A 13,013-nucleotide genomic window follows, 5' to 3' on the forward strand; every position below is an offset into this window, starting at 1 on the left:
CACACCATAAAGGTTAAACTGTATTCAAATAAAGCTTGTTTTGGATAACTCAAACATTTTTCACATTTATAAATAAAACATTTTCCTGAAGTCAATTTTATCTCTGGTTAACTGACGGAACTAAAATTATCCACTGTAGTCAGACAAATAACCTTTGTACTTAAAATTTTCCACTATTAACTTACTAGCACATTCTAGAACTTGCTGTGCATGAGCAGAGTTCAGCCAACAATCCACTCTTAAGACACTCACAGGTGTGGCAACACAGAGCCACAAGTTCAGAGCCAATGCCACCAATTTGAGCATCAGAGCCACGCAGAAACCTACCTACCACCAACACTCACACGAACGCCCATGCACATGCACACACCCCAGTGTGAAATGTAATCACACGTGGGGGCAACTGACTCAATGAAGGGTGTTCGCACACAGCCAAGTAAGTAATCAAGCATGCATATGTCCCGAGAATACAAAATAAGTTTTAAAAAGAGACATTTTTGCCACTTGCCATAGTTTGTGATCCCCCGTGAAACAAACTTCCGGGAGCAGGGCGTGGGAGGACCACGGTGCCGCCACGAATCTTACTGTTTTTATTACAGTAAGAATGAGGATGTCACATGAAACAAAGCAGCAACATCTGAGCGACAAAGATTTCCTAGCACGGTTCCAGAAGGCAAAGGCTGGCTGTGCCACTAAGCTTCACAGAGCCAACGGCAGTCACCCAAGTTCTACCACGTTTTTATCCAGTCCCCAGACAGCAACTGCAAATCAGCATTGCCATTACGTGGTTTCCACACATTTCCACTTACGCTTCCTGCGGTACTGTGAGCAAGGATAGAGACAACAGCACTTCTCCCGAAGTGTATCAATAGAGGGCCAGTCAAGACAATTATAACGATTGCTGAGAAGAGCGACAAGGGGGCGTATTTCACAAAAGAAAAATCAACCGGCAACTCTAGCGGCTGACGGCAGAGGGGCCTCAAGTGGAGAGGGTCCCCATGGGCTCAAGTGCGACGGGGGCCATGCCTTGAGGCCTGGGTTCCTGACCAGCGTGGGTTTCCCAGGGTCCTCGAGGGTGGACCGGGACCTTGCCACCATCAGGTTCCTCACAGAACCCACCAGGTTTCAGCCCATCTCTGGCACTGACTCACCACCAGTCCTCACAGTCTGCCGGTTCCCAAGGCCAGGGCTGACCTCTCGGGCTACAAACCGCCTCTTATTGTAAATGAGGGCTTGGTCTTATTTTTCAGTTGTCAGTCCACTGGGCTATTGTTTCAACCCCTCTAGCTCATCTGCTAACCTTTGGTTCTGGATATGGTCCACCCAACAACACGTGACCTGTCCCGGGTCGGAAAAGACCCAGAGGCCTGTGCTCCTACAACTCCCTCGTGCTCCCTCCTGGGGCGACACAAGGCCTGGGCTCTCTGTAGAAAACTAGTCCCCCTGTGGGGCGGCCGGTTGGCTCAGGTGGTTAGAGCGTGGTGCTGATAACATCGAGATTGCCAGTTCAATCCCTGTATGGGCCACTGTGAGCTGCACCCTCCTTAAAAAACTAAAATAAAACAAAGATAAAATAAAATAAAATGGAAAATGTTTAAATAAAAAGAAAACTAGTCCCACTGTTATTACTTATTTTCAGAAGCAAGGCAATTCAGAATGAAAATTTAGTAATAAACAGATTACAAAAGAGTCTATTTGAGGTAAAAACCAACATCTAGTGGAGGAGGGAAGAAGGGCAAAGCCATGGCTACTTCCTGACAGGTCACTGTATGAACAGCCCATTCTGAATGCTGGTGAGCAAGTGTCCGAAGTGGCTGCAGTGGCGCATGCAGTTACACACACCTCCCGCCGTGTCGGCCTCGTCTGAAGGGCTTCCTTCCTGTGTACTTCTGCAGAAATGCACCCCCTGCTAAGACTCAAGAGCCACGAGGGACGGACTGCGACTACTCCCGTTTCACAGGGGACAACACGGAAGCACTGGAATGCCAAGGAACTTTCCTAATGCCTCAGAGCTCTGTGTGCGGGGACAGGATTCACATTCAAGTGCTCGGAGGCCTCTCGACCACCTTCCGTCCTCACGTTCTCATGAGGCAACTTTCCAAGGTGGGCCGGGAGCCCTTTCAAAATTTCATAAATGCCATCAGTCCTCCAGGAAACAGAGTTTAATAAAGGCTCCAGGTTAATCTCACACACACACACAGCTACATAGCACATTTAATAAATAAACGTTAGGTAAAAACCAGGCACAACTGAAAACGATTCAGTGAGCTGGACAAATAGAAAGCTTACTTTTTTTGAAGTTTACGATTTTTTTCAGCCTGTCCTCCCAATTTGCTGAGTCCCAAGGCATCTTGAGATGAGTTTTCTGTCTCTGACACACCAGCTAGGAGGAAGCAGAATGAAAACACTGAGCAAGTTCACCACAGCCAGGTTAGTGTTTCCATAAAGAGGTGGCAGAGCGTTTGCAGGGAGAGTGAAAAACCCTACAGGCTGAGCTGCTGACCGGACCAGCACCAGGTGAGGACGCTCGAGGTGGCCAGCCCGTATGCACCAGGCTGTTACTAAGGGCAGACGACTGCTAACCATGGCTCTTGGGTTCATATGTGCGCCCACTGAGAAACGTGGCTTCTGCCCAACAACACCCAGGGGTACGACAGGCCCCAGCAGGAAGAACTGGAGGCACACAGCAGGCACACACACGGCCATTCCCCCCCTCCCGACCGCCCCCACCAACCTTGTCCCAGCGCCTCCTTGCCGCCGAGCCCAGGGCGGCCCTTTTCTTTCTTGCCAAACAAGCGGCCGATGGAGGACTTGATGCCCTTCTTCTTGGGGGCTTTGTGCAGCGAGTCCTGGCTGCTGTTACTGCTGCTGGGGTTGCTCACCGGGCCATCCTGGGAGCCTGTCGAACTTTGGGACAAAAAAGGACCTTTATCACGTGCCTGCATCACAACAAAACATTCCGTTCCAATGAACTAGAAATCCGCACATTTTAACACTCACTCTTCAAACTTTACAACGAACGTTGCAAGTCTCCTGTATGGCACCTTCGTCCCCAAACGTGCTCTGCGTGAGCAACGTGGGCTCCCAGTGACACCACTGGAGCAGTGCTCGTGGGAGGCTGGGGTTCTGTCTGATCTGGAGTCTCCCTCTAAGGAAGGCCCTGACTCCAAATCCTGCTGCAGAAGGCACTACTGACCGCGCCTCAGGGTTCCCTCTCAGCTAGTGAAGACGCACCCACCCACAAAACGGAGCTCCCCTACTCTCAGCAGCTCCGACAACCCCCCGCCACAAGGCTGACTGTTGTCGGCCTGCCAATTAGAGCACGGGTAGCTCCCTGCAGGGGGCTGTCAAGGCGAACACAATGCCCTTCAGACCACTGCCTGGTAAAGACAAATGCGACAGGCGGCAGGCCTGGAAAGGATGGCATTAGGCACAGCAGAGCTGGTGGGCTTCCTGGAGGAGGCACTCTGAGAGCCAAGGACGTGGAGAGCTCAGCAGCGGAAAGGCACAAGGGCAACCGCGCGGCACCGACTGGCCCACTGGGACGCAACCATCGGAAACATGCCTGATGTTCAGCAAATGCTCCATCAAGAACAGAAACCAAGTTCTCAAATAGTCAATCTATGGAATCTCAAGAAATGCCGAAGAAACGACGGTTATTCTAAAAGTGCTGACACCATTTCACTCCTTTCTTTCCAAACTAACTTTCCTTAGACGTGCATCTTTTGCTGGCTTTTGCCGCAGCTCGAGGTCAGTGGCAGGCATCCAGAGAATGTCACGTAAATACATGCAAATGAATGAACTGTATTTCTTGAAAATCATTGTTTTGACTTTCTTTTTCAAGAAAAGATTATTGGGTTTCTTCTATTTTTTTTTTTTAAAGATTTTACTGGGGAAGGGGAACAGGACTTTATTGGGGAACAGTGTGTACTTCCAGGCCTTTCTTCCAAGTCAAGTTGTTGTCCTTTCAGTCTTAGTTGTGGAGGGCGCAGCTCAGCTCCAGGTCCAGTTGCCGTTGCTAGTTGCAGGGGGCGCAGCCCACCATCCCTTGCAGGAGTCAAACCGGCAACCTTGTGGTTGAGAGGACGCGCTCCAACCAACTGAGCCATCCGGGAGCTCAGCGGCAGCTCAGCTCAAGGTGCCGTGTTCAATCTTAGTTGCGGGGGAGCTGCCCACCATCCCTTGCGGGACTCGAGGAATTGAACTGGCAACCTTGTGGTTGAGAGCCCACTGGCCCATGTGGGAATCGAACCGGCAGCCTTCAGCGTTAGGAGCATGGAGCTCTAACCGCCTGAGCCACGGGGCCGGCCCTATTGGGTTTCTTAAGGCTGAAAATGAAAAGACAAGCATGTTTCTAAGTGGGGTGACAGGCCGCCCAGACGCGTCCTTACTTTCTGACGTCCCTGACGTCCTCGTGGCTGACCGTGTGCAGAGCCCCTTTGTGCAGCCTGTCCAATCGAAGGGACCTCGGGGAGGGCGGGGGAGAGGTTTCACATTTGATTGTTGTCTTGTCATCTCGTACCTCTTCTCGGGAAGCGGGCAACTGAGTGGTCGAGATCGGGCAAAATTAGTTAACAATAAACGTGATAAAAACAACAAAAATCACACAGGCGTTCAACTACAACCACAAACTTGTGTGAAATCTATCAGTTATGCTTTGCCGAGTACACCATGTGTTTCGTCCCGTACGCTTTCCCAGGATGGCTTGTTTAGGACAACAGGACCACGGGGCAGGGCAGGGACAGCGCAGAGCCGAGCTCCTAGGCCACCTGGGCAGGGGAGGACGGTATGGATGTCCTGCTGCTGTTCAAAACCAACAGCAGTGAGAACAGACCCCTCCTGGCACCCATGTCCAGGCCTTTTGGTGTGGGGGAGGGGAGAAACAGCTTGTACCTCGACCCAGGTCGTCTTTAACAACAATGCAAGTTACTGGGATCTGTAACAACAGTGACAAGGGGGAAAGGCGGCTGACCCGCCACCCTAAACCCGCATGTCTGGCTTGTGTCTCTCGATCACGGTTAGTTAGATGGGGTGTTTGAAACTGAAGTCTCAGTTGCGGTTTAAAAACATCATGCTCACTACGCTTAGATAAAGTAATCCCAGGCTTTCATGAAACAAGATCTCTTCAGGTCCCCAGCTTGTCTGCAAGGATGAGAGGATGGGGAACAGATGAACCCCTTCAGCACTTATTTACAAACTGGGGTTGTGCCGTTAGGGTAGGGCTGGATTTCATGAAACATGCATGGCCAGCGTGTGTGGAAATCATGAGATTTAGCAGCTAACTTGTGTTTTTTTTAGCGGGATGGCATAGGAGGACCGAGCCACTGTGGGGCCACAGTGATTCGTGCAAAAATGGAGCTGAACTCATTCAAGACACAACCTCAGCAACAGCTGGATACCCGCATCGTCTCCTGATTTCTACTTACAATCGTCTAGTAACTAAAGGCTGTCATAGCCAGAAATTATCAATGTGAAACTTAGGGACAGATTTCAAATTCAGGTTGAAACAATGACTTATAAAAAAAAAAACCCCAAACCAAATCAAAAAGGACAGCATGGGGAGTGACAGCCGTGCCTGAAGTGACTAATAAACAGTGGAGATAAGCAGCTCCCTGAGCCAAGACCCGCCCCCCTTCAAAGCCCCCCAGCTGCCCACCCGCCCCCTCCGCTCTCCTCCAGGAAGGCGCACCCCACCCAGACGTGTGCCTATATGCCATTCCAGACTCAACTAGACGGGGAGCTGCATGAAGCTGAAAGTCGTCTGGGCGCACGGCCATGACACTGAGGGGAAGAGGGTGACCGTGCACGCACACTCTGGCCGTGTCTGCACGAACACCTGCTTCCATCCTCAAGCCACCCTGAGCAAGGCCAGTCAGCGAGCTCGGGTTCCCACCAACAACAGAACCAGGCTATCCTGTGGGTATAAAGCAACACACTACTTCCTTCACTGAGGAAGTCTTGCAACAGGAAAATGCAAACACAAGCCCGCAGGACAGACGGGGGTGGGGGTGGGGCGCTGTGCCACGGCCATGCAGGCCCCTCAGCCCCTTGAGGACCGTGCAGACAGGCACCACCCAGGGTCCCCTGAGGAATGGGATTCTATTGGTGTTTTCACCTCCCCGGAGGGCAAGCCAGGGCTCAAAGAGGGTGAGTAGCACACGCAGGTCACAATCTGACAGCGCTGGGACCCCAGCCCGAGTTTGGCTAGCTGGCCATACTGCTCTGGGCCGTGGAGAGACCCACACGGCTGTGGCCCAGCTCACATGCCCCCTGACCAGTGCACACCAGGCAGGTGTGGGGTGGGGGTACAGCCTGGACCGGGCCGTGAAAGTTCTGAGGAAGGCATCTGGGTCAACAGCTCTGTTCCCTAACGCACTGTACTTCCTCTGAGACACGCGGGCCCGGTTCCTGGTCATCTCTAAGGAGAAGAGGCCCTGATCGCCTCCTTCGGTCGGGGAAGCTGGAAAGGCGCTAAGAGCATCTGAAGAAAAGGCAGGCGGGGTGGGGAAGTGGCCATGTGTCCGGGCTTGGAAACCAGACAGATCCGTACTGCACTGTTTACTGGCTGCGACCTTGCGCAGAGTGTGGCTCTCTAAGCCTCAGTTTCCACATCTGTAAAATGCGGTAACAGTACACTGTGAGGGTGTTGAGGGTCAAAAAACAGATTCATAAAGCACTCGGCACGGTGCCTGGCATATGGCCAGAGCTTACTAAAGGCTGCCAGCTTTGATTCTTAAAATTGGTGTTTTCCAAAGTTACAAACTATGGCTCTGCTTCAATAATTCCACATTTTTAAAGTTGCTAGGTCTATTGTAATAAGAGTGCAACAACTAGAAGGCAAACAGGTAGGAGAAAGGCAAATTCTTCTGCTTGTCCCAATGCTCTGTGCAAAGCACCAATGGCCTATTTCCGGCAGAACAATCGGTATTCTGACACGCCGCGTGTGTTCCAACACTGTCATCCAAAACTTCAGTCACTCGTTATCACACAGCTGCATAGTATCCGTTTATACAAAACGATAAGTACTCTTCACTGCTTCACAGAGAAACAGAGGAACATTAAATTGCTAAATGGTTTACCTTTCTGCGATGTTTCCTTAAATCACTAGGCTGATAGATGCATGCAAAGAAATGAAAGAAACCAGATTTACTGCACACTTGGAAGGTAAAAATTCAACAATCCGTACAGGCAAATATGTTAAACAGAGAACGACAGGACACATAGAAGTGCGGCAAGATTTAGAGAAAATGTCACCGGAAATAAAACTTTTTCACCACAAAATTTAAACATAGATTTACTAGAGAAACACTACAAATTATTACTCAGGGAGATAAAATTCTATTACAACACATGCAATTTATGTTGTAGGCATTGTACATAACAAAGGGCCCTAATAGTTGTCTATTCTAAGCCAAACCTCTCTATCACGTAGTTTTCCTTAGTGGAAAACATTATACTTTAAAATATCAATCTAATTGATGAGGACATTACTGCAATACCTATTATAAAACGGGAACAAACCTACTTTTGGTTACTCACCTACTGCACATTAACGTAAAATCCTTACTTAGAATTTGATTTAAATCTCAAAAATAAATTTATTGATTAAAGTAAGATACCCTGTGAAAATATGTAAGAATTAAAGCTAGCAGTACACCTGAAACTAATATAAAATAATGCTGGATGCCAACCGTAATTGAAAATTGTTTTAAATAAATAAATAAAAGCTCGCACGCTAGCAGGTGGAATCTTTACATTCTATAACTCACATTATATTTTAATTAAAATAGTCTATTAAAGGCATTAATTACGCATGCTCAGTAAGTTGATGAGATTTCTGGTTTGGAATATAAACATCAAAACTAGAAGGTATACTGTGTGTCAAGACGCCATTAATTCTACACTGAGCAGATTACTTCTTTATGCAAGAAGCACTTCATTAGGAATTACACACATCCTACACCGTTTTGAGTAAAACCACTCTGATCCATCTACAGCATGCGCTTGATAGCTAAAATGTATCGCTCTTCGATGAGAAATGAGGCTAAAGCAGAAACCTGACTGAGCGGTGATGGCACGCGCGCGCGCGCGCGCACACACACACACACACACACACACACACTGCAGACAGCACCGACGCTGTTACCTGAGCATGCTGTGGAGGGGTGTGAAATGTGGCTGGGGAGGGGAGGGGAGCTGGGCGGATAAACTACAGACTGGGGGAGTTGAGGTCTGGAGTAACAGTAACTAAACACACAAAAGGATGACACAGGAAATCAAAACCAAATGAGGAAGCAGCATGCAGCCAGCACGCAGAATTACAAAAACAAGGGAAAAATATACAGAACTGTTTTTCACTAATCCTCTGCAAGGAAATAAGCATGACACCACAAATGAAATAGTTCAAAATACTAGGTATTAGCTAATGATGTGCATTATAAAAAGAGTACATCAAATACTTCACAATGGACCAGTTACCACTTACAAATGGACCATATGCCACCAAGATGATTCACAGTTGATTTAATTATATGCTGGCTAGCGATGCAAGTGAAAATGAAAATGGGTGGTAACAGGAAAAATTATAACACAAGTACAGTTAAAAAGCAGAATGTTTTCAGTGTGTGCGAAGCAATGCTCTCCTAAAACTTAAACTAAATCCATGAGCAAGTTATAAAACATTCTTCAGAGCTGCACACTGTGTCACTGCATTTCCAGATGCTTCCCTAGGAAGCCACAAAGAACTTGGCTTTTCAGCGACGTGATCCTGGTTTCACACGCAGAGCTGTGCTGAGCAGGCCCCGGAGTGAGAGACGAGGTGGCCCGCTCTAGCTTTCGCTGTTTGGCTTTTTGATGCAGGCCCTAAACACTCCAGTTAGGCACCCACAGTGTAAAGGACAACGGCATCGACTGCACATTTTTCAATGTGCTAGGAAGGCTACCTACAGTTCCTTTTGTTAAACTGTATTCCTAGGAAACGAAAATATGTCCCCTTCTAGCTGCCCGTGCCCAAAGTTACACAAGCAAAAGCTTCTGATGAATTCATGATGACATGCTAAACCGGTCCTCCAAATATTAAAATTAATTTGCCCTGGGCTATTGTTGAATGATTAAATACTCGCTGGTTTTCAAAATCTTGAACCTCTAAGCTGAACAAATGCAAAGCAAAGTCTCTGATTTCTTTGGGGTAAAAGAACAAAGAGCACATTCGTCCAGTTCGGGACTTAACTCGGGTGTGAAGGGGGAGGTGGATGGCAGGGAGCAAAGGCCAGTACTTACTAGAGTCATGATACCTAGTCTGTCCACTTCCCGGGCTGGACTGTGTGGGATCCTTCGTGGGGTGGACCGCCCGCTGTTAGGAGGGGAGGAGCCAGCGAGCGAGGAAGCAGGGTACGGGGGAATGGAGCTCATTGATCTAAAACGACCAAGATTGTCTAAGCTTCCGCTGCCGACACGACTCTCAATCTCCTCGGCCCGCTGCTCGGTGCTCTCCTTTTCTTCTTGTATCAACCTGAAACAAATAAGGCCCCCTGCCTTTACCAGCAGACACGTTACCGTTTTTGCATAGAAAGTCTGTGCAGCATTCTGTATTACAATAAGTAAACTCCAGCAACGGTTGCTCCAACAATGAACACTTTAGCAAAAATGTTCTGTTTTTTTAGCTTTTCAGTCTGCTCAATTTTAGAACAACATGAAGGAAATCTTCCACTGAGTCTTACAGAGTTGCTTCTGATAACTCGTGTTCGATTTTCCTTATTGGCACTGTAATTCCGATGGGCTTTTTCAGGCCTTATGCCCCCCATTCTTACAGCAAAGCTGCACATTTCTCTGTCACTCTTTTCAACTGGAAACCAGGAACTTGGACACAAGGAAGCAATCCACAAAGCAATTAGGAGCCCCTGAACATTTAGGTCTCTAGGCTAGATGAGAATGTTGAGCTGATTTTTTTTAAGGATGAATTCGAACGAAAGTTATCAGTTGAGGGAATCCTCTACCAGCCTCATCTGAAGTCCTGGCTTCGTGCCAACTGGAATGCAAGATTAATGCCCTTCTCCCTTAAGGAGCAGTTTTAGTATGTAACTATGCAAATAATTATTCTAATGTTCAATACAGGTTCCTTGCAGTAACCTTTCTAATTAAAGTTCCACTTACATATCCTGAAAGTTATTTCTTTGTCATTGATTCAGTGGACAGAATGTACCATTTGTGTCAGGTAGACTTGTCACATGAAGAAAAACCATTTGTACCTAACAATACACTGCGAAGGAGAAAAGCTAATGGATGGAATCCTTCCTCATTTCCCACGATGAGGGGGAAAGACAGTGTTTCGGAGCTCTTCCGTGATTCAACACGGCTCGTGAAAAGTCAGTTTATAAAGTCAAAAGGTAGGCAGCACAACTTCCTCTTTACTTCAAAGCCTAAGCTCTTTTCGATGTAGATTCTAACCTTTCTTTCCCTCCTGCCTGTGTTAACTTTGCAAGCATAAGATTTGGGCAGCAGTTCTACCCAGACCCACCGGGGACCCATGGGGGTCACTAGCACGTGGGTGGCCTTCAGTGGCCTCTGGCTAGGGGTGGCACAGAGAGGGCCTCGGGCACCCCGCTAATCACCATCTGGGCAATTCTTTGGATTCCATCCTACAGCTGGCCCATCGTTTTGTAAATTTACTACCATAGTTGCTAAGGTTTCTAAAGAAAACACCTTGAAAATGCTGGTGAGGCAAAAAAGATTCAAACACACATCCTTTACCCACTCACGGTCCTACAATGAACCAACTTCCACCTGTGGGATAATTTAATTCAGCAAAATACAAGTGTGACCAGTTGTTGTCCAGCCATAAAACCTCAGCTTTTCCGTCCAGGCAGCCGTGTGACACACTTGAAAACGTGAGGCTCCCAAGGCCACTCATTGGTTCTCTTCAGGGGTGAGGGACACTCAGGCTGGCAGGGGGTTGACAAGAGGCCCTCCCTCAACTTCCCACTGACACTCACCCTTGCTTGCCCAAGGGCTGAGCTGACACCTCGCCTACTAAGTGACTGGAATTCTGGGCTTCTTACTCCCAAGCGCATGGCCAGGGGAGGGGGGATGCTGGTGGATCTCTCCCTGCCTGTCAGGGTACCAGCCCACGCACACCTCCCCTCTGCACCCGAGATTAGGGAGGTGCACCCCAATGCAGTCTCAGCTCTCTGCAGCCCAGCCACTTTGCTGCTGGAAGCCCCGTCTGCTCCAGGCAGCGGAGTAGGTGGGCACAGCTGGGCTGCCAGCAGAGCTCTCCAGCTGTGTCTTCTGCTCTCCGGGGAGGGGACGGAACATCTGTCACCCTTTCGCAGTACCTTCCACCGACGTGCCGAGACCAGTTATGGCGAGAATGCCCTGGCTGACCCAATATTATAACCAAGGGCAACTGCAGAGCTTCAAATTCTTAAAGTAAGTTACTATTGTAGAACATTTAGGAGACATTCGTCATACGTGTTGCAGATGTCTGAGTGGCGTTCAGTTCCCCAGCGACACCCCCGCCCCCGATGCGTGTATCATCACGCGTACCTGATCTCTTTGTTGATGGCATCCAGCTGCTCCTGAAGCATGATGGCCAGCGTCTGGGCATCGGCCTGCCCACTGGGGGACAACAGAGCAGCTGAGCTGAAGAGAGTGTCCCTGTCATCCTCGCCATCAGACACGTCGACGTCACTCTCAAATGCTTGTGCCACGTTTGCCAGGACACTGGCCTGCTGGGCCCGTTCCCAATCCTGCTCGTTAAGAGTCTGTACCTATAAACGAGAAAACTGCGTATCAGCAGAGCCGGAAAAGAACAGCCCTCGTGACAGCGACGTAAAAGAAACCTATCGGAAGCTTACAGAAATGTTAAGTGGAAGCCCAAAGAATTTGGAAAAAGGGAGCATGCGTGTAAGCTGCTGGCATCTATTAAGCGAGAAGCATTTAAGAAGTGGAAGGAGACACATCTGTCAGATGGCCCCGTGACAGCCACGTCTCAATGTGATGGAGGCATTTCTATGACGTCACGCACGATGGGGACACGGCGGAGTCAGAGACGCAAACGGAAAATTAAGGACCTACAGTCACACCACAACCAGCCATGCTGATGGGGAGAGAAAGAATTCCTCCCTCAGTTCAGAGCAGCTGGGCTCACCTGAGGGGCCACAACACTTCCTGGTGCTCTAAGCAACATACAACCCGAGTTACTGGTCGGCCCAAGCTGCCATTTCTACAGCTGATGCCAACAAGCACACACGGAAGCAAGAAGGGGCAGCAGAGCCAAAGGCGGGAGGGCAGGCCCTTCTGATGGGTCCCCCTCAGTGCCAGGGAGTAACCACGTTTTCTGAGGAGTGCTGCTCATGGAGAAAGGTGCCTCGACGCTGAACCAGCGCCTTCTGGGAACGCGGGAAGCACACCATTTGTAATTGTGTACATGTTGGAAGTTGGGGGTCCCTCCTGTGTGCTCATTTCACGCCCCACCCCCACCCCAGCGAGAGTCCTGCCTCCCAGCTCACTGAGGCACCATCAGAGCAGCCAGGGAGGAGCCCTTCTAGACGCCTGAGCACCTATGTCCCCTGCCAGCCCCACCTAAGGCTCACCCCTGCGGCTTACTCCAGGATCGCCTACCATTCCTCCCTCTTGGGATAATCCACTTTCTACTGGTTCATTCCCATCACCTAAGAACGCTTCCTCCCTTCTCCCGCCTTAAAACACTACAAGAGCAACCACAAAAGTTTACGCCACGTCTCCGTCCAGCTACCACTGCATTTCTGTTCCCCATTAGAGTCCAAGTTCTCCAAGGAGCTGCCTCTATTGTTTCCACATCCCTTCCGCCCAGTCTGGCAAACGTGCTGCCAGCAGCTCTGCACCGTCGTCCCTCCGGCAGAACCAGTCGGGGCGCACCACCGTCCATGACCTTCACCTTGTCTGGCCCACTGACCGGCTCACTTGGCTCCACGCCCCGCCCTCCGGGTCCCCACCGACCTCACTCCTCGGGCTCTGCTGTCCCTTGTCAATCT

The 13,013-nt window shown here is 49.4% G+C and overlaps 1 protein-coding gene across 7 annotated transcripts in view; it reads right to left on the reverse strand.

The window, feature by feature from the left end:
- Positions 1-13,013, reverse strand: part of PPFIA1 (PTPRF interacting protein alpha 1) — an 85,155-nt gene that overhangs the window by 19,989 nt on the left and 52,153 nt on the right. For 4 of the 7 annotated variants that reach the window (XM_081062080.1, XM_081062078.1, XM_081062079.1 and 1 more), the window contains 5 exons: positions 11,545-11,768; positions 9,280-9,511; positions 4,392-4,543; positions 2,735-2,907; positions 2,290-2,383 (listed from right to left, as the gene is read on the reverse strand). In XM_081062080.1, coding sequence (XP_080918206.1) covers positions 2,290-2,383; positions 2,735-2,907; positions 4,392-4,543; positions 9,280-9,511; positions 11,545-11,768 — 875 coding nt within the window. Of the gene's footprint in view, positions 1-2,289; positions 2,384-2,734; positions 2,908-4,391; positions 4,544-7,079; positions 7,110-9,279; positions 9,512-11,544; positions 11,769-13,013 lie in introns of all 7 variants that reach the window. The other 3 variants (XM_081062081.1, XM_081062076.1, XM_081062077.1) reach the window with 1 other exon arrangement.

Source organism: Rhinolophus hipposideros, assembly GCF_964194185.1.
Source record: "Rhinolophus hipposideros genome assembly, chromosome: 10".
NCBI lineage: Eukaryota > Metazoa > Chordata > Mammalia > Chiroptera > Rhinolophidae > Rhinolophus > Rhinolophus hipposideros.